At 41.7% G+C, this 21,987-nt stretch overlaps 1 protein-coding gene across 2 annotated transcripts in view; it reads right to left on the bottom strand.

Annotated features, from left to right (window-relative positions):
• The window catches only part of LOC122541839 (glial fibrillary acidic protein-like), a 42,557-nt gene extending 28,500 nt beyond the window's left edge, over positions 1-14,057 (bottom strand). Inside the window, exons 1-3 of one of the 2 annotated variants that reach the window (XM_043678883.2) lie at positions 13,060-14,057; positions 12,839-12,963; positions 4,348-6,230 (exon numbers count right to left, since the gene is read on the bottom strand). In XM_043678883.2, coding sequence (XP_043534818.2) covers positions 5,447-6,230; positions 12,839-12,963; positions 13,060-14,022 — 1,872 coding nt within the window. In that variant the 5' untranslated portion in view covers positions 14,023-14,057 and the 3' untranslated portion in view covers positions 4,348-5,446. Of the gene's footprint in view, positions 1-4,347; positions 6,231-12,838; positions 12,964-13,059 lie in introns of those variants that run through there. The other variant, XM_087982279.1, reaches the window with a different exon arrangement.
• Between the last annotated feature and the right edge of the window lie 7,930 nt (positions 14,058-21,987).

The following is a 21,987-nucleotide window of genomic DNA, read 5'->3' on the forward strand; positions in this document are numbered from 1 at the left end:
TATTTAATTTTTTTCTTTTTTTTCTTTTTTAATCCCTTGTTTCTTTTTTATTTTTATTTTTTTTTTTTTTTCCCACGCTACCGCCTAACTGCGGTAGTGCTTATTTTTTCCCCAGCACCCATGGTGTGTGTGTGCAGGTGGGAGACACAGTGGAAGACACAAAGTGCACCAATCTTTATTCAATTTCCACCACCAGGAAGATAGGAAAACACCCGGGTGGCCAGTGACAAGCACTGCCCTTCACATCAAAGGGCAGTGCTGTGTGATCAAAACAGTGAAGGGGAGGGTAGGGACTAAATCAAAATAGAATTGGAGGGAGAAATGATGCACTCCACTCCCTGCGGCACCCACCTCTCCCTGAACAACTCCAGGGTGTTGGTCGACACCGCGTGCTCCTTCTCCAAGGACACCCGGGCTCTAACATAACCGCGGAAGAGGGGCAGGCAGTCGGCCCTAACGACCCCCTCCACGGCCCGCTGCCTGGACCTGTTAATGGCCAGTTTGGCCAGGCCCACTCCTGTTTATATCTGTCAGCCAGGGCTCCCTGATTGGACCAGGTTAACAGCCCCAATCAGGGAACTCAGATTCTATGAGGTCCACCTAGCTGACCTTGTTTCAATCACTATAGACCCCGCGGCCCAACTGTCTGGGAGGCAGCCTCCTACATTGCTGCTTCTGCAGTCTCTGCCCTATTAATGATGGCCGATCAGAAGACCCACAGTTATGTCAGGCTGACTGTTCCATGTAACAGTACAGTGTTCCAAAAAGCCACTGTATGCAATGAAACCTCAAAGACAAATGAGCCTTTGCCCCTTTAAGCATTCACTGCACACAAAGCTTTCCTTCTCACCCAGCCTAGCTTGCTGAGCTCACTGTCCCAAGCAGGATCGAAAAGCTTCTTTATCATCCATTATCATAGTGACATTGGCATACAAGCAGAATGCACACAGGCAGGAGAAATCAAAGGGGAAATACGAACAAGGAACAAGAGGAGGCTTCTTGGCCCTCTGAGCCTGCTCCATCATTCAATAAGGTCAAAGCTGATTGGATTTTAACCTCGACTCTACATTCCTGCATTTTCCTGACAACCTTTCATTGACTTGATAATCATGGATCTACCTATCTCTGTCTTAAAATTATTTAAAGATTCTGCGTCCAGTGCCTTAAAAGAAAATCTAGATATAAATTTAAATGGGATGCCTGTCAGAATTCCCAGTCCTGGAATGTAGATGACACAACAGGAAAATGCAACTCATTATTTAGATAAATTTAGATTACTTACAGTGTGGAAACAGGCCCTTCGGCCCAACAAGTCCACACCAACTCGCCGAAGCGCAACCCACCCATACCCCTACATTTACCCCTTACCTAACACTACGGGCAATTTAGCATGGCCAATTCACCTGACCTGCACATCTTTGGACTATGTGAGGAAACCGGAGCACCCGGAGGAAACCCACGCAGACACGGGGAGAACGTGAAAGGAATGCAGAGCTTTAATGAATAAATGTCAGTGCAAGCTTTTTAATATGGGGAGTCAGCAGGGATCACAGAAATGTTAAAATAATCCTCAAATAGGCCACATTGATTGACATAAATTGCATTTCGAACAAAATATTGCAGATCACTGAAAAAAACATGAATATGTAAAATTGTACGATGCAAACTATCTATGATGGTGATACAGCTAACATTTGATTCACAGAAAAGGTCTTTCGAAATCTGTAACCAATGAAGACCCTATTCCATTAGTATCTGTCACTGTTTGATAAGGGACACTTCTTGGGTTTTATCTGCATGACTAATTCAGACAGGCCAGAAAGACATCTGCCAACAATATAGAGAGACGGTAATAAAAATAAAGCGATTTTCTATTTTGGAGTGTTTCAAGAAACTGGATCACTTCCAGATTTTTATCAGATTAGATCCAGACATCAAATCAGAAATCCTCTTTAACTTTGGCTGCCCAGGGGACATACTTGCAGCATTATATAATATTCCACATCAGAAATTTGCAGAATGGAATATACTCGAAATCTTATTCATCCATCACTGTAAATAGCTAACAGACGATATTGTGCCTCAGTGATTCTAAGGATTGATTTAGACAGTTTGAGCCATTAGATGGTGTTGCAGTTTGATAATTCAATCTACTTGGAGCTAAGGTCACTGAATAAATGACTTGACATTGATGCCAATAAAAGGCACGAGTCTTTGCAAAGTCAACTTTCAGACCCGGAAAGCACCATAAAATCTGGAATCGGCTAAACTGTAAATGGGGGCAGGAAGGTCATGAGGAGTCTAACTGTTATAAAATAACTTCCACATAAAACAATAAAATGAGAATATCTGCAAAAGGACTTTTGTGTTATAAAACTGGGGAGATACAAGAGTTCTTAAGAAGGGTCACTGGACTTGAAACATTAGCTCTCCACAGATGCAGCCAGACCTGCTGACTTCTCCAGCAATTACTGTTTGTCAGTAAACTGGAGAAACCAAACACAAAGCACCAAAGGAAAGCACTGACAAATGCAAATTGGAAAATTGAAAAAAAGATGGAAGAGCAAAGTTCATATTTTTATTAATAGTAAATTAACAGAAGGTGGTAAAGGGGCGATGTGGACCCATTAAAGACAGATGTTGGTGAAACTATGACATTTACTAAGGAAATTTCACACTGTACCATCCATAGCCGAAGTAAGGTGGAATCTATAGGCTCAATCCAATAGGGATCTGAGTGATATGAGATTTAGAGTCATAGAGTCATAGCGATGTGCAGCATGGAAACAGACTCTTCATTGCAACTTGTCCATGCTGACCAGATATCCTACATTAATCTAGTCCCATTTGCCAGCATTTGGCCCTTATCCCTTATCCCTTTAGGGTAGCCCGGTGGTTCAGTGGTTAGCACTGCTGCCTCACAGCACCAGTGAGCCGGGTTTGATTCCAGCCTCGGGTGACTGTCTGTGTGGAGTTTGCACATTCTCCCTGTGTTTGTGTAGGCTTCCTCCCAAAGCCAAAGATGTGCAGGTCAGGTGAATTGGCTATGCTAAAGTACCCATGGTGTTCAAGGATGTGTAGGTTAGGTGCATTAGTCAGCGGTATATGTAGGGGAATGGATCTGGGTGGGTTACTCTTTAGAGGGTCAGTGTGGAATTATTGAGCTGAAGGGCCTGTTCCATACTGTAGGGAAACTAATCTAAACCCTTCCTATTCATCCAGATGCCTTTGAAATATTTTAATTGTACCAGCCCACCACCTCCTTTGAGCAGCCGTTCCATATAAGTACTACCCTCTGCATGAAAAGGTTGCCCCTTAGGTCCCTTTTAAATCTTTCCCCTCTCACCATAAACCTATACCCTCTAGTTCTGGACTCCCCTATCCTGGGAAAAAGACTTTGGCTATTCACCCTATCCACAACTCTCATGATTTTATAAACCTCAAAAAGACTGCCCCTCAGCCTCCAATGCTCCAAGAAAAATAACCCCTCAAAGTCCAGTGAAGCTTATCTCAATGTTAGCAGTAACACACTGCATCCTTCTATACATCTGCCGAAAGGCTGTGAGATTCTCACTTAGCAGCAATGAGCTGCTGATCAAGGGGGATTGCAGCTTGTTAAATGCTGCATTAACACCACAACTTGGTTCATTAATATTCAGGTTCCTTTTTTACTGACTGCACTGATCAAGCTCAACGTCTAGAATTCTTAACAAGGCAATCGGAACAGGCACCTGGTGATTTCAGCTGCTTGCTCTAAAGGGCTTCCATTTTGGTCACCAACATCTCAAGGAATGCTCCATGGGCACTGGACACTTAAGCCCCATGTATATGAACATTGGCAGCTTAACAAGTGCCAACCTCTAAGTGTTCTTGTGACACATCTCTTATCCACTCGCAGCGCACTTCTGCACTTCACCACCGCACCTTGGCACAATAATAACTCTCATTGTAATGCTGCAGCAAAGGCACTGTCTGCCCAGGGACACACATCCAGTTTATGGAGGGGTGTAGTGCTTCTCCGGGCTGTTCACTCACTGTCATAGCACTTACTGACTCTGACAAAATACTAGGTGACTCCTTGCTCCACCAGGAACATAACTGGGAGTTTCTTGGTGTTTCTTGGAGTTGCTCCCACTCTGTTACCTTCACTTGGTGTGTGTGTGTGTGTGTGTGTGTGTGTGTGTGTGTGTGTGTGTGTGTGTGTGTCATATCTCATACCTGAGGAGCAGGACATTTATTTTGAACGGTCCATACTGGAGAGAAATTGAACGCTTTCATGGATATTTAACAGAATATATAGGAATAACACATCAGCTGCTACTCACAGAATTTATTGAAAGTTTCTTCGAGCCCAACACAGCTTTAGATTTGGTTGAACAATTAGAGATTATGATAATAGTCTATGTTCAACCCAATCTGAAATAGAGAATGATACAGTATATTCAAGTCAGAGAGAGTCAGGCTGCCAGTGGTGAGTGGGACTATTCACAATTCCAGTGTCAGGAAGCAAATCCAAATCATTTAGACCCCGAATTATCCTTTATGTCTCTGGAGAAGGATGGGAAAATATTGTTGAGATGTGGTGGATTGTGCATGTTGGATGAACATAGATATGGGCAGGGCTGTGATGACTCTTGTGGTTGAACATTAGATAATGAGTCACTTGCTTAGTTTTGGTGATAGAAGATTCATTAGAATCTCTTGTTTACTACATGAAAATAATTGCCTTAAAAAGCTATGGGGATAGCTTATTGTGTGACACAATTTGATATATTTCAAAGTCTTTAGAGTAAATAACTTGGAACAATTTAAAATAATTGGCAGCTGAACAGATTTCCTTTTAACAGTGATTTTAATTGTGAACAAGAAATTAGATTATTGACTTTTCATCTGGAATACCATTACTGAATTACCTACTTAGTAGTCTGATTACCTTTACTGTATTACCACACATTTACATAGCTTAGAGCAGATTTTAAAACACTCCTCTAACCAATGGAGTGGATTGGCCAGCAGTCACTCACTCTAGTCTCAGGCTTGGTTCATTTTGAGGGTCAGAACCCATTCCCATGCTGATGACAAGATACATAGACAACTAGTTACAGCTTGTCATCTCAACATTATTAAGCATTCTCATTCATTTATCATTTTGTCTCTGCCTGGTCTTATGGTAATGGCCAGTTTGTATTTTTGCTTTGTTTTTCACCATGCATTGCCATTGTGTCTTGTTTTCTCTTGTCACCATGACTACAACAGACTTTCAACATTATTTGGCAGGAAGGCTGTCTGAATTTTCCTTCAGTTTCAATTTATTTCATTCAATTTATGATCAAACCATTCATAATGACTTCAGAGTTCTTTTGGATCAGTGGACTGGATGATTGGTTTCATTTTCTTCCTTCATTTAGAGAAATTCTTTAATTATCTTTCTCTTAAAGAATGTAATTCATTTTTCATTTTCTTTGCTTTCCTTTTCTTCATCTTTCTTACTTTCTTTTTCTTTTGTCTTCAAAACTTCGTGGCCTTTTGTCTGTTCCTGAAGTTGTGCTTCTTTATTACCACCAGCCTTCATGGTTCCTTTCTCCACAGCCTCTTCCTTTGTCTCACCAGCTTTTCCTTCCATTTCACTTGGTTTTGACTCAACACCTTTCTCCCCAATGTCTTCGTCTTTGGCTGTAGCAGCTGCTCCTTCCACAGCTTCTGCTTTTGCCTGAACAGTCTCTCCTTCACTGGCTTTTTCTTTTGCCTGAACAACATCCTTTACTTCTTCCTTCTTTTTGGCTTCAGTACCTTCTTCTCCTTCTTTGGCCTCAACCCCTTTCTCTTCATCCTTTGCTTCAGTGGTTGACGTTTCTTTAAGTCCTTTTGATTCTCCTCCTGCCTTGTCTTTTGTATCAGTGGTTCTTCCCACACCTATGTCTGGAGCTGATAACCCCTCTTCACTTTCTCCTGCCTCCTCTTCTGTCGTTGATTTATTTTCTTCAAATCCTTCATCGTAGAGTTGGCCATGTTTCATTTTCATATAAGCATCTTCAAGCTCTGCCAGGTCAATTTCCTTTGCCGTCTCACTTACAATCTCTTCTACAAACCTGAACTCAGGGGTCGCCTTTGTCTTAGTTGAGACATGAAACAATTGTGTCATATTTTGAGGTTCCTTGCATGTCGAGGATAACAGACTGAAGTGATCAGTATCTGAACCAAATCTTGCCTCCTCACCTTCCAAGAGTTTCCTTAACAAAGAAAAGTATGATTAGTCTCAATTTTAAGATTGTCCCATGGAAACAGAGAACAATAGATACTATAAAGGAAGCAATTTTTATCTGTCGTTTCATTAAAAAATGATTAAAAGCCAAGATAAATTTCCCAAATAGACATTTCTTTAAAGTAAGATTAACAAAATTATTTCTAAATGAATTTCTACAAGTGTTGCAAAGTAAGATAATATAAATGTATTACATTGGATGCTATTGAAATCATTGATTAGGGAAGACAAAGAAAATGAAACTGGTCTTTATTAAGAGGACAAAATGGATGTGTAGCAAATTGACAACTAATTTACTCACCACATCTATTCTTTCCACTGAGGTGCATAGAATAAGAGTTCAAACTTTTTTTGGACTCACTTTTCTAATCTCACTATCACTTTTCTGTTCACTAAAGTCCTGGTAATATTTTGGAAAAACTGCTTCGGTGTTTAACAGGCTGCTGATTCATTACCAGCCCAATACACATTGTCACTGCTGGTCAATTTCACCCTCACCAAATGTGTTTATCCCTTTTGCACCACTTTCTCAAGATATCAATTGAGTGAGAGAATTTTATTCGAACTGATCCGAAGATTTCTCAATACCCAAGTAACAATTATGACCTATCTTTCATTTCAATGATCCGATTATTGTCTTATTTCAAGAGTGCATTATATTTTCAGCGTCTGTTCTCATTGACTCCAGCATTTACTAAATGCGTCAGTGGAATCCATTGATATTTCCTGTGGCCTAACTGCACTGGAAGTAACTTTACTTGCTCCAGTCAGATATGTGCGCTACATATTGATCCTTTGATTCAGAGGTCTAATCCAAGATGCGGTTGTGTTCATTGCTGAGCTGAGATCAAATCAATGAAAAAGATATTTCCTTTTAAGGGAACTGTTTGTTTTCTTGCCTAGGTCTCCTTCGCTGTTGCCAATACCCTAATCCGTTCCTTCATTGCATCAAGGTTGTTCTTCTCCAATGTCTTACACACTGGCTTTTCAATTTTAGATCCAGGAAGATGACTAGGTCCAGGGCTAATTTTTCAAACCTAAATAAAGGCATGTATGCGGAAAGTGAGCTAGCTGAAGTGAATTGGCATACTAGGCTAAGAAATAGATCAATGAAGATGCAGAGACAGACATGTAAGGGGATATTTCAAAATACTCAATAAGTATATCCTACTAATAAAGGAAAATGTCTAAAGGTAGGACTTACTATCTATTATTAGCTAAAGTCATTAGCGAAAGCTGTGAACTCAAGGTAAAAACATATGACTGCACAAAGTTGAATGGCAGGTCAGATGATTGGTCCGAATCTAAACAATAGCAGAAAATGACTGAAAAGTTAATCAGCAGGAAGAATTAGTATGTGTAAGGAAGCTAGCTAGGAATGTTAAAAATGGATAGCAAGGATTCCTACAGATATTTTCAAAGAAACAGAGTAAGTAAGGTAAGTTTATTCCTCCATTGAGTGAGAATGGAGAGTTATTAGTATATATTAAGGCAATCTCATTTTGGAAGGTGCTACCTAAGGACTTTTATACAGTGCATGTTGTGTACTATCTACATGATGCTTCTCCAAAATTCACCCAAGATCCATAGATGCACCTTCCAAGCCCATGCCAATTTTCATCTGGAAACGGCAGCACACATATGGGAATACCATGACCTGCAAACTCCCCTCCAAGACTCTCATCACCCTGACTTGATTCCTTCACTGTCACTAGGTCGAAATTTTGGAATTCTCTCCAAAATGGCATTGTGGGTCTACTTACAGCACATGGACTGCAGCAGTTCAAGAAAGCAGCTTACCACCACCTTCTCAAGGTCAATTAGGCCCAGCCAGCAATGCCTACATCCCATGAGTGAATTTAAAAAAGGCAGATGAAATGAATAAATACTTTGGTCTTCACTATAGAGGATACAAAATCATTCCAGTAATAGATTTAAATTTGTATATGCAAGGGAGAGAGGAATTTAGCAAAATTACAGACATGAGAGAATTGATGCTGAGCAGTTGATGGAATTGTGGGCTGAGGACTCTCTGGGTCCAGATGGATTTCATCCCTGGCTCTTAAAAGAGTTTGCTCATTGGGTAGTAGAAGCGTTGGTGTTAATGTTCTGAAATTCTCTTGATTCAGGAAAGGTTCATTGGACCAGAAAGTTGGACAAATAACCTCTCAATTCAAAAGGGAGGCAGGAAACAGGAAATTATCAGCCAGTTAGCTTGATGTCTACTGAGGGGAGTGAGTTAAAATTGATTATAAAGAGATTATAACTGTGCATTTAGAAAAACACAAGTTAATTGGGAAGAATCAACATGGTTTCAGCAAAGGATAATCATACTTAACCAATCTATTGGAGTTCTTTCAAGGAGTAACATGTGCTGTGGATAAAGGGAAGCCTGAAAAACATGGATATCTGGATGACATTTGATAAGAATATCATGTGAAAGGCTATTGCGAGGAATGAATGCTCCTGATTTAGAGAGTAACATATTAGTGTGGACAGAAGATTTGCTAGCTGCTAGAAAACAGCTGGTATGCATAAATGGACTTTTATCTGATTGGCAAGATGTGACAATGAATCCCACCAGGGTATAATTTACATCATTGATTTAGATGTGGGGATCCAAAGCATTGTCATTAAATTTGCAAATGACATGAAGAATGTACGTTATGAGAAAGACATAAAGAAGTCACAGATTTAGAGAGGTTGAATGAGTGTGCACCAATCTGACAGATGGAGTACAATGTGTGAAAATGTGAAGGTGTGCAAAGTAGCAAGAAGATTATAAATGTAGAATGTTATTTAAATGGAAAACCACTGCAGAATTCCAAGATGCAGAAGAATTTAGGTGTTCTAGTATGAGTCACAAACCATTAACTTGCAGGCACATTATGTAAATCAAGAAGGGTAATAGGATGCTATCCTGTATTACAAGAGGAGTTGAACATAAAAAGAAATAATGTTTTGCTTTAGTTTCTGCTAGGGGATTGGTGAGACCACATTTAGAATACAGTGTACATGTTTGGTTTTCTTGTTTAAGGAAGAACGTAATTGCTTTGGAGGAAGTTTTTTTCGATTGATACCTGGAATGAGTGGATTTTCTTATGGGGAAAGTTTGGACAGGCTGCACTGGAGGGGGGGTGGGGTGACAGGGTCAGTAGTTTTCTGTGTTTCCCCTTAAAAAAAATCAAAAAGGCAAGTGTGTGAGATGGGATTCATCACAATAGTTGTATTGGAGATTCTCTTCATACAGTTGCAAGCATTTAGATCCAATCATTACCGTTTAAATGCTCTGCAACAAAAATGCTGTTATTTTGGATTCCACTTGTCTTTAGACATTGTCTACTGAAACAGCAGTGGATATAAATTTTGCAGGCAAATGTTTTGAGGTAACTGGGAATGATACACTATCATCATTTGAGGTGCAATGCAGGACTAGGCCTCCATAAACTTCTTTTGTCACCTTGTAATTTCCATGGGATTCACAGATGCTAAAGGTCCTTCTATATCTGACAATTTGATTGCTGTTCATGTAGGATGCTAGATGGTAATTGTAGCAGAATCATGGATAGTTCTCCCATTGTATTCATGCAATGTCTCCATAAAGTACAAGTGCTTTCCAGTAGAGAAGTGATGGATGTGAGAACTCCAACTGGAATACCCTGCTTAACGCTCAGGTTTGAATTTGAATATGGAAAGGAGAGAGGAACTTAGTGAAACTACAGACATGAGCGAGGTAGTGCTGAGCAACTGATGGAGTTGTGGGCTGACAACTCTTGGGGTCCGGATGGATTTCATCCCAGGCTCTTAAAAGAGGTTGCTCATTGCCTAGTAGAAGCATTGGCGTTAATGTTTTGAAATTCCCTTGATTCAGGAAAGGTTCATTGGACTGAAAAGTAGGAGATATAACCTCATGCAGACGTGCTTGGGCCAATTATAGTGTCTGTTTTGTCCTGACAATTGGTATAGTCAGCTGACGTTTCACTGTGAAAGCTTATGTATGGATATTAGTGGCTACTACTAAAATGGCTAATGGAAAATTAGATTCTCAACTATAAAGTGTTGCAGATATTGGTAATCAGAAACTTGAATCAAAAATTACTCCATCATAGCAGTATCTGTGGAGAGAACAGAAGGTCAGCATTTCAGGCCAATTTTCAGACCCTAAATATGTTAATCTAGAAATAACAAAGGCTTCTTTCATGTGCAAAGTTCATGTGGGTCCAGAACTTTCTTTCACAAAAAGGCTTGAAGGTCAAATGAAAGTGCGAAACTGAAATAAAGAGGCAAGATTATTAAGGAATTCTTGATCAAAGGCAGATGGATGGGATTAGAATATAGAACAGCCATGATGTAATTGACTGCTCCTGAATGACCTACTCCTGTTTCAATGAAATTAGCAAAAAAGGAAGGAGCCATTGCCCATACCAGTCTGGTGTATAGCTGGATGTGCCTGCCCACTGCAGGATGACTGCAGCAGCTCAGCACTGCATCAGAACAAATGCAAATAGGTTTTTATTGGTAAGGCAGTTAAAATATATGATCGACCTGATTGTTTGCTGGTGTGTTACTGTGATACGTTGGAACTGTTCAAATAAAGTAAAAATGTAACCATGCAGCTATTTTAGAAAGATTGGGGCTTTAACCATTTCCCAGCCAGAGGTGTCCTGGGCAATATCTATTCCTCAACCAACTGATGTTTCCATTATTTGTATCATTGACATTAATTGGATATTGCTATGCACAGGTTAACTGCCTTTTTAAAAAATTAATCCATGGAATGTGGGTGTCACTGGCTGGGCCAGCATTTATTCCCTGTCACTAGTTGCCCCTGGGAAGGTGGTGGCAAGCTGCTTTCTTGAATCACTGTTGTCCTTTCCTTGTAGGTAGACCCATAATACCAATGGGAAAGAATTCCAGGATTTTGACCCAGTGATATTGAAAGAACTATGATACATCTCCAAGTCAGGGTGGTGAGTGGCTTGGAGGGGAACTTGCAGGTAGTAGCATTTTCATGTATCCACTGCCCTTGTCCTGCTAGATGACAGTGGGCATGGGTGTGGAAGATGCTGTGTACAGACCTTGGTGAATTTCTGCAGTGCAGCTTGTAGATGGGACAGTTGTAGAAGGAGTGAATGTTAGTGGATGTGGTGTCAGTCAAGCAGGCTGCTTTGTCCTGTGATGATGTCACACTTCTTGAGGGTTGTTAAACTTGCACTCATACAGGCAAGCAACATTACAGCAGTGACAACCATAATACATTAAGTTGTGGATAGTGACGGAGGATGTTGTAGGTTACAGAGAGAGACATAGATAAGCTGCAGAGCTGGGCTGAGAGTGGCAAATGGAGTTTAATGCGGACAAGTGTGAGGTGATTCACTTTGGTCGGAGTAACCGGAATGCAAAGTACTGGGCTAATGGTAAGATTCTTGGTAGTGTGGATGAGCAGAGAGATCTCGGTGTCCATGTACACAGATCCTTGAAAGTTGCCACCCAGGTTGACAGGGTTGTTAAGAAGGCATACAGTGTTTTAGCTTTTATTAATAGAGGGATTGGATTCCGGAACCATGAGGTTATGCTGCAACTGTACAAAACTCTGGTGCGGCCGCACTTGGAGTATTGTGTACAGTTCTGGTCACCGCATTATAAGAAGGATGTGGAAGCTTTGGAAAGGGTGCAGAGGAGATTTACTAGGATGTTGCCTGGTATGGAGGGAAGGTCTTACGAGGAAAGGCTGAGGGACTTGAGGCTGTTTTCGTTAGAAAGAAGGAGGTTGAGAGGAGACTTAATAGAGACATAGAAGATGATCAGAGGGTTAGATAGGATGGACAGGGAGAGCCTTTTTCCAAGTATGGTGATGGCGAGCACAAGGGGGCATAGCTTTAAATTGAGGAGGATAGGTATAGGACAGATGTCAGAGGTAGTTTCTTTACTCAGAGAGTAGTAAGGGTATGGAATGCTTTGCCTGCAATGGTCGTAGATTCGCCAACTTTAAGTACATTTAAGTCGTCATTGGACAAGCATATGGACGTATATGGAATAGTGTAGGTTAGATGGGCTTCAGATTGGTATGACAGATCGGTGCAACATCGAGGGCCGAAGGGCCTGTACTGCGCTGTAATGTTCTATGTTCTATCTATATGTTCTAACATGTCCTGTTGGCTGTGGAAATGCCCCAGGGATGTGAACAGTAAGACATAAACACTTCCTTCTTTGGAAATATCATTGATAAATAACTGACTTTTGGAAGGAGATTACTCTCTTCAACGTTTATCTGGGGAATAACTGAAAGGAAAATTTAAAGCTTTCAGTTCACATAATTCTGCTTAGCAACATCTAGCAATCTGACGCTCTATTGGTCGGGACGATGTTAAATCTTTCATTAATTTCAAACACTTCTACAATGTTTAATCAGCTCGATGTCATTAGAAGAGTCACATGAACTTGATTATATCAATTAGTATTGTCTAAATGTTTAAAAAGAAATATTTAAGCTGCACGGGCTTGATGACCGCAATCGAATGCTTTTGAAGCGTTAGCCACAACTCAAAGCCGGTACAGCGATCCTGGTGAGCTCACCTGTAGGAGGTGATCTCCACATCTAGAGCCAGTTTGACGTTGAGCAGATCTTGATACTCCCTGAGTTGACGAGCCATCTCCTGTTTGGTGTGTCTCAGCTCGTTCTCTAATTGTTGAACGGTGTCCTGGAAAACAAACAACAAATTATACACACACACACATTATAAATAAATAATGGAGTCAGTGGGACAGAGTCCATTAGCTTCCTATGGCATCCTCACCTGGTACCGCATTAATTCAGCACGGTTTCTGCTTCCAACATCATCCAACTGTTTCTCCAAAGACTCCTTCCTCCCTCTGACTGTCTCCAGCTGCAGGTTCTTGGACTGGAGCTGGCGATTGTACTCACTGATCTCCTGCCGTGTCTTCTGCAGAGTCTCCCTGTTGCTGGCTGCAGCATCATTGAGCTTGGCCACTCTCGCTGTGAACCACTGCTCTGCCTGCTGCAGGTTGACATTGGTGCAGCCTTCCAGCTGCGCCCGGATCTCTCTCAGGGCCCCAGTCAGGTCCGGCTTCAGGAAATCTTTCATTTCCACCCCGACCTGGGAGGCTTGGATCTGAGAGAAGAGATCGGCCACCTCTTCCTCGTGGTTGCTCTTCAGGAACTCGATCTCATCCGCCAAAGCCTGGGCTTTCTTCTCCAGCTCCAGTTTGGTCATGAGCACACTCTCTGTGTCTTTCTTCAAAGCCTGGAGAGTGGATTCAGCCTCTTGTCGGATCTGTCTCTCTTCCTCGTATTTCCTCTGCAACCGGCGGAGATCTTCCTCCAGGTGACCCCGGTCCAAGTGGAAACCCAGCTTCTGCTTCTCACTTTCTTGGATGAGGTTCCGGAGCTCGGTCATTTCTGGCTCATAGACATTAGCGAGGTCAGACTGGGAGGTTTGGCTTGCCCTTAACTCGGTGATTTCTGCCTCCAGAGCCTTGTTGCTTTGTTCCAGCTGACGGACCTTGTCGATGAAGCTGGCGAAGCGGTCATTCAGCCCCTGCAGCAGCTCCTTCTCATTGGCGCCCAGCACTTGGTCATATCCGAGGCTGATCCCAGCATTTCCCCGCAGCCTGGAGTCTCGGCTCGCCGCCAGACCTCCCTGTCTGTGGGAAGTGTCTCTGGACCACTCCTGGGAGCTGAATGTTGGGATCTGAGAGCCCAGATTCCGACTCGATCTCCGAGAGGAGATTGAGTACATTCTCCTAAACGGAGAGCTGCTCACAGGCTGCCTGCTCGAATTCATCTTTCAGCAGCTGGACAGCGCCAGAGTACAGCTACACCTCTCAGTCGCTCACTGCCTTATATAAGGAGAGCTGCTGATGACTGTGCAAAATCGATGCTTCGCTTACTGAAGGGGAATGTTAATGCTGTACTCCAATTCTGCTCAGCAATTCAAAGGGCGACGCTAAATGTCTCGATAATTTGGTTTCTTTGCTTTGGTAACAGTGTGATTCAATTAGGAAAAACATCAATATTTTTGGTTTTCAATAAAAATACTTTGGACTCGATGTATTAATTCTGTTTCTCTCTCCACAGATGCTACAAGATCTGCTGAGTTTCTCTGCCGTGTTCTGTTTTTATCTTTAGGGGTCAGTACTAGCACCCCCGCTTTTCTGATACACATAAATAACCTAGACCTTAATATGCAGGGGCAATTTCAAAGTTTGCATTTGATAGAAAACTTAGAAGGGCTGTAGTAAGGATGAGATTTGAGAACTTCACAAGGATGTAAAAAATCCGGTGGGAGTGAGTGGGTAGCTTACGGATGAAGTTCAATGTTGTAAAGTGTGAGGTGATACTTCTGGTCAAATGTGCCATTAAAGTTATTAAAGGTGGCCGGACAGGAAGAGAGAGCAGTCAATGAAGTGAACAGTATCCTAGGCTTCATTAGTAGGAGCACAGAGCAAAGAGATTATGATGAACCTGCATAGAACAGGCCAGTTCTGGTCACCCAACTATAGGAAAGATTTTAAGCTGGAATGGGTTTAGAAGAGACTTACCAGAATGTTGCTGGGTATGAATCATAAAGAGAGCTGGGACATTTTTCACTGAAGCGTAGGAGGTTGAGAGGTGGCCTTATTGAAGTTTATAAAATCATGAGGGGTATAGAATGGGTTAATGGCAGTTGTCTTTCCCCTAGGATGGGGAATTTCAAGATTGGGGGCATATTTCTAAGGTGAGAGGAAGGAGACACAAGGGGCAAATGTTTTACACAGAGGATGGAATGAACATCCTAAGGAAGTGATGGATGTGGGCACAATTACAACATTTAAATAACATTTGGTGAAGTACAGAAATAGGAACGGTATGGAGGGAAATGGGCCAGGAGCAGGCAGGTGGGATTAGTTTAGTTTGGGATTATGTTTGGCATGGTTGGACCAAAGGGCCTGTTTCAGTGCTGCATGACTCTATGATTCTATGACCAGTTGGATCTCAGTTCGAGTATGGTGTATAGTTCTGGGCACCACTCTAAAAAAAGCTTGTGAATGCATTAGAGAATGTACAGAGAAGATTTAGAAGAAAGATGAATCCCTTCAGTCATGAGGATAGATTTGAGAAGTTGGGACCTTTTTCTTTGGAGGGAAGAGGAGGTTAAAGTTTTCAAATATGACAGAGTAGATATGGAGAAACTGTTCTCTCTCAGAATTGTTCGAGAACAAGAAGGCATGGATTTAAGGTGATTTGCAAAATAAGTTAATGTTATGTGTTATGGACCAGGCCAGAACCCCTCAAAATATTTTAGGAAGGTAGCCTAGACACTAACATTTTCTTATTTTAAAGGCAGATGTGAGCGAACTTTCCAGATGTGATGCAACTTGCCAAATCACTCCGCTTTCAGCAAAAAAGAATTTATTTAAACACTACATTTAAAACACAAACAAAAGAAAACGGAATTTAAAATCACTTAACTATTAAAAACTTAACCAACCTGATACAGTAACTATTGCTAACTAACTGTTCCAATACAGTAACATCCCATAAAGGCATATTCAAACACAGATTCTTACAGGCAGAAGGGGACAACATCCAAAGAGAGATTTCAGAAAAAAGTCAGAGAAATTCTTTACTGAAGCTTAGAACTCCCCTGGACTCTCATATCTTGTGACTGCTACAGCTAAAAACAAACTAGAAAAATCCAGAACTGGGAGAACTGGCCACTCCCTTTGCATTGTTAAACTAGGCCCTTCAGCATCTCTGCCATTATGATCTCTCTTCAAAAAAAAAACCAAGGGCCAAATAACCTTTTTAAAGTGACCACATCGTCACATATGTGAAAACAAATGTGGTTCTGGTCTGGAATGCACTGCCCAGTTGTGACATGGAGATGGGTTAAATTGAATCTTTCAGAAGGACTTTGAAGATGATGATTTAATTATAAATAATGTATAGCATTACGGATCAAAAGTGTAAGGATGACTCTAAGTCATGAAGCTCATTCAGAGAGATGGTGCGTACATAGTGGGCTGAATAGCTTTCTTCTGCACTGTAATAATGTGATTCTGTGCATCACCCTTGTTGTGTCGGGAACAGCTCTGGATCTACAAGGCTGTAGTATCCATTATAATGTATAGGCCTAAGATAACCTTAGGCTATTGCTCAAAACTGTGACTGTGTTGAAATTTATTCCAAACTTCTGGTGATTGCTCTCAGTTCCGTCTCTTAAGAGAACAGGAACGTTTCCAGAATTGGTTCCAATGAGGTACAGCTTGGGCCACTTTACTGATCATCTAAGTATCTTGACCAAAGATATGGACTGCACACTGCACAATAAGTGCCTCTTGACAGTTCAGACTTGTTTTGAAATTTACAATACATGGTTAGGATTGGACGAGTCTTCTTCTTCAGAAGAATCCATCATACCCATGTAAAATCTGCTAAGAAAAGCCTTTTATTTTCTTGTGGCTTGATCCCACTGTAAATGCTAAATGCCGCTTTCTCAGCTTATGGCAGTGGTCAGAGTCAGCCTGTTTCCCTATACCTCTAAGACCGCAAGCCTTGAAACATACTTAAACAGAAATTGCTGGAGAAATTCAGCAGGTCTGGCAACATCTGTGGAGCTGAAAAAATGAATGTTTTGACTTCACTGTCCCTTCTGAAGGAGTTGACACAACATGCATCGAGAAATGATCTGGCTTGGATTACCATTGTCTCATACCTTACTTCGGCATCAATCATGCAATATGAGCAAATTGTGAACAAGTGGTCAACAAATGACTTGATCCTGTTTATGAGGTGACTGATCATGTTGCCAATAAGATCAATCCCACAGTGCATGGAATTGTAGGAATCCCGACATGTGTATTGACCATTGGAAGTGTAGTGTTCAGTAGCAGTGAACCCATTAGCAGATTTCTCAAATAATATGTCAAGAAAATGCTTGTTTAATTGCTTCATTTGTATGTGAACTTGAATGAAGGATATATTCCAATAAGGTGTGCTAAGGTGTTTAGAGGTGCAGTTGCAGATTCCAATACAATAAAAGTATCATTCGATACTTGAAACTTACACTCTGTACGATTTGTGTGAAATTGGTGTGAAGGCCTGAAGTATTTCTGAGAGTGTACTTTTCATGTCAACATATCCATATAGAAGGAAGCTTATCTAGCAATTATTAGTTAGAGACAAAAAACTGCAGATGTTGGATTCCAAGGTAGACAGGAGTCTGTAAATCCTGGCAGTCCTGAAGAAGGGTTACACCTGAAATGTTGACTTCTCCACCTCCTGATGTTGCCTGGCTTGCTGTGTTCTTCCAGCCTCCTGCCTGTCCACTCAGCAATTATTTGCAATAAGATCCCAAGCCTCCTGGAGTGGTTTCTCAGGACAAGGCACAATGAGGTTTACTTGGAGAATGTGGGTAGCCTCAGAAGCTAGCATCAGAGTTTTACCTGCACTTCCATACATATCATTTACTGTATCTGTTGCTCCCGATGCGGTCTGCTCTACACTGGGGGAAGAAAGGGCGCCTACTTACAGGCTGCTTCAGAGAACATCTCCAGGACACCCGCACCAACCAACCACACTGCCCCGTAGCCGAACACTTCAACTTCACCTCCCACTCCACTAAGGACATGCAGGTCCTGGGCCTCCTCCACCGCCACTCCCTCACCACCTGATGCCTGGACGAAGAATGCTTCATCTTCCACCTCAGGACCCTCCAACTCCAGGGCATCAATGTGGATTTCACCAGTTTTCTCATTTCCCCTCCTCCCACCTTATCCCAGATCCAACCTTCCAACTTGGCACCACCCTCATGACCTGTCCCACCTATCCATCTTCCTTCCCATCTATCCGATTCAATCTCCTCTACCAACCTATCACCATTATCCCCACCTTCATTTACCTATCACACTCTCAGCTACCTCCCTCCAGCCCTCCCCCCCCCCCCCCCTCCCATTTATCTCATTACCTCCTCGGGCCACAGCCTCATTCCTGATGAAGGGCTTTTGCCCAAAGCGTTGATACTCCTGCTCCTCGGATGCTGCTTGACCTGCGTGCTTTTCCAGCACCACACTCTCGACTCAGAGGCACTACAGCCAGATTCTTACCACACAAGTTCATGGCTACAAGATTTACAGTAAATTTCTATTTCCCATGAGGGGCATTCAAAAAACTCAGCATTCTTAGCATTAAGTTTCTTCCACAGCCCTTTGGTAATTGTCCAAGTTTCTGAGGAATGCAGGAAAATGGATATCATGTAGCATAAAATGAAGCTTTTCTTTATCACAAGGTTGAGCTTTTTAGTTTGTTAGCACAAAATTTGTCCTCACAAAATAATTTCTGGATAATGCTACCCCTACTTTAAATTTGGCAGCACTTCTGCCAATTTCTGTTATCATTTATTCTAAATAGACAAAGTTATTGGCTTGTTCCAATGTCACACCATTCACTTCATTTATGTTCATATGAACATCAAAACGTCTAAACAGTAGTTACGGTAAAATGAGCCAATAACTCTGTCTATTTGGGACAAGTAATAACAGAAGATGGTTGATGCAATACCAAAGTCAGCCAGAACAAGCCCAAGTAAACCCACTCTGGCTTTAAAATATTGGTTAAAGGGTATTTGAGGCAGTCAACCCATGTTTGCAATTTTAATTGCATATCCTGCTCCAACCCAGAGGATTGAGTTAAAATCAGGGACATTGTCTCAAATGATATGTTGCATATATTTGAATTCAGAGAAAGACAGACATTGGTTTAGTCACTAGGTTATGTCAAGGTCATATGTGCTGCAGTTCAGTTACATTCAGATCATGCTGTCCTTCTGGTAATCAGCCACTAGCATCCCTTAGTTTCTGTCAGCAAAGACCTCACTTAAGTGATCAGCTTGTGAAGTCAGCCATGCTGTCTCCTCATTGTAATTGTGTCTCGGACAACTCTGTTACAGATATCAGATAACTGTGAATGTGGAATGTTTGGCAACAGTAATTTATTATTAAAACTGTTGTGCATGTTCAGTGATCACAATAAATGCTTAGAATGATATTTGGGGTTCTTGTCAGTAGATGGTGCTGTGGAATACAAATTGGGTTCAAACATCTTTAACTGCTGAGTCATGGTGCAGCAAGCATTGACGGAAAGCGGAGAGAAAACAAAACCTGGGCGGTAATGAATTCAGAATTAAAGGCGAAGTCCACACATTCAAAAATGCACTAAAGTTTATACCTATAAAATATGCATCTTCTTAAGGTGTGCTGTCTGAGATTGATGGTGATCAGATGTTGTCCCCACTTGCACTTCGCTGGCAATCGCTAAATGAAGCCCAGTTTGTACAGTGGGCTCTTGTGGTTCTGAGGGACAGGTAAGCTTTGCAATGCTTCTGTACCATGAGCTGAAGGCCCAGAATCAGGCAAATTCAGGAAGACTGGCTGGCGAGGAGGCCAGTGTTTTGTCACATCTGCCCTGTGGAGAAAGTGAGGACTGCAGATGCTGGAGATCAGACGCGAAGTGTGTGGTGCTGAAAAAGCCCGGCCGGTCAGGCAACATCCAAGGAGCAGGTGAACTCATGCTCGAAACATCGACATTCCTGATGAAGAGCTTATGCTCGAAATGTCGACTCTCCTGCTTCTCCGATGCTGCCTGACCTGCTGTGCTTTTCCAGCACCACACTCTTGGACATCTGCCCTGCTCTTTATGACAGGGCTGCTTTCAGTAATGGGAAGGTCACACACTGGGTGTTGGCGGCAAAGCGCCTGACAAAATCTCATCAAGTACAGCTTCACACCACTGTACTGTATTCTGGCTGGCATATCTCAGGTTAGTGCATCTTGAACAACAACTTAAATTTATATGTAATTTTTATCATGGTAAATGCAAGCTGGTAAGCATTGCTAAGTAAGATTTAGCAATGAGCCACACAGTAAGATTCAAGGACATGGGTTTGAAGATCAGGGTGAGAATTTGAAAAACAGCTGAACCAGGAGCTTGTATGAGCCAATGAAAATGGGGCTTGGTGCAAATTAGGATATTGGCTGCGAAGTATTGGGTGGTCACCATTTACAGATGTCAGGGAGAATACTGGTTTGATTTGAAGCCAGCAGAACAAGCCTGTTCTTACACTGCCTGACTGTAAAAGCAGCTTTCATACTTTAGAGAGCCTCTTTTCTTTATACCTCTGTGCATAACTCCAGTGCTAACCAGTGAATGTGTGCAGTATACAGCGCCATTGCAGGAACCAGATGCATTTCAGGGTTCAGCTCATGTCTTTGCTCTGACCTGAATTTTCAATGCCAACCATTAGCAGAAAACCTCCTTTCCTTTACTCCTGTATGTTACACTAAATGAAAGTGAACCCTCTCTTGTGGCAGGTCTGATAGCTAACAGCTAACAGCCTCCTTTCATGAACCTGCACATCCATGCCGAATGGGCCATCCCCCCTTCCTTCCTGACCCAACTTCCTCTAGGTGATTGCCGCACTGAGGGATCCCTTTGGATATAACTGTCACCCAAGTTGTCATTATTTGAGTTTCAGGCAGTTTGATGTGCCATTCATGTTGTTTAAAGGTTGGAGGTTTCAGGATATTCTGAGTGCTCAGAAAATGTCCATCAAACACAGATGAGTAGGAAGTTGTTGCATTAACCTTGACTCCAAGGCATTAGCCAGAGGACAATCAATATTCCTGTATTGTCGAGTCTGAGAGGAATGCTCGAAATGTCGACTCTCCTGCTTCTCCGATGCTGCCTGACCTGCTGTGCTTTTCCAGCACCACACTCTTGGACATCTGCCCTGCTCTTTATGACAGGGCTGCTTTCAGTAATGCTTAGGGTATTCCCACAGTGTTCTCCTTAGACTTCAGCTTAGAACCACACTCTGGAGTTATTCTGCTAATTTTATGTCATTAAGGCAGGAATTTAACAGTTGCTCAAAAGTAGCATCTTACAATTTACTTTCAGACAAGTGGGGATGAAGTCTTTAAGGTGACATCTAACCCACTCTTCTTTCAATAAGTGCCTTAAGTTGCAGCGTTTACTGTCTCATCTGAGAGTCAGCAAGTAAATTTAAAAATGGACAAATTGTTCTTCGCAAAGGAATTTCAGGTGTTGGATTTGAAGTTGGATTGTGGCCAGTGACCAAAGAAGTAAATTTCCTGAATAAAATCGAATGTTTAAAGGGACACATTTTGTTTCTCTGTTCTTTTCTTCAAATGATTCAGTTAATGAATAGACTCATAATGGAATAGATTACGTGTTAAATCAGTACATGAATAGGAAAGGTTTGGAGGGATATGGGTCAGGAGCAGTCAAGTGGGATTGGTTTAGTTTGGGATTATGTTCAGCATGGAACAGTTGGACCGAAGAGTCATCTTTCATGCTGTTTGACTGTGTGACTTTATGTGTCTGGTGGAAATTAGCTTCATTCCATATCATTCCATTCCTTCTTATCTTCTGAGTCTCTTTTTTTAGGCTGATTGTTGGTGTTTAATGGTACTTGAGCTAAGCAAATATATTTTGAAATTAGAAATGCATTAAGCATCATTTTGATGTCCAAGTGTTTGTGATCTGCAGAATCTCAGCATCATGGAGGAGGAGGAGGAAGAATCACTCACACTGTGTCTAAGAGAGTTTGCTGTGAGCAAATTGTCTGCTGTTTTTGCTTTAGCATTGGCTACGCTTAAAAAAAAAAATTGGCTGGCTGTGTCATACTTTGGAAAATGTTTTAGAT

This window comes from Chiloscyllium plagiosum, unplaced genomic scaffold, assembly GCF_037043375.1.
Source record: "Chiloscyllium plagiosum isolate Xiang-an unplaced genomic scaffold, Cpla_swu_hap1 HiC_scaffold_43, whole genome shotgun sequence".
NCBI lineage: Eukaryota > Metazoa > Chordata > Chondrichthyes > Orectolobiformes > Hemiscylliidae > Chiloscyllium > Chiloscyllium plagiosum.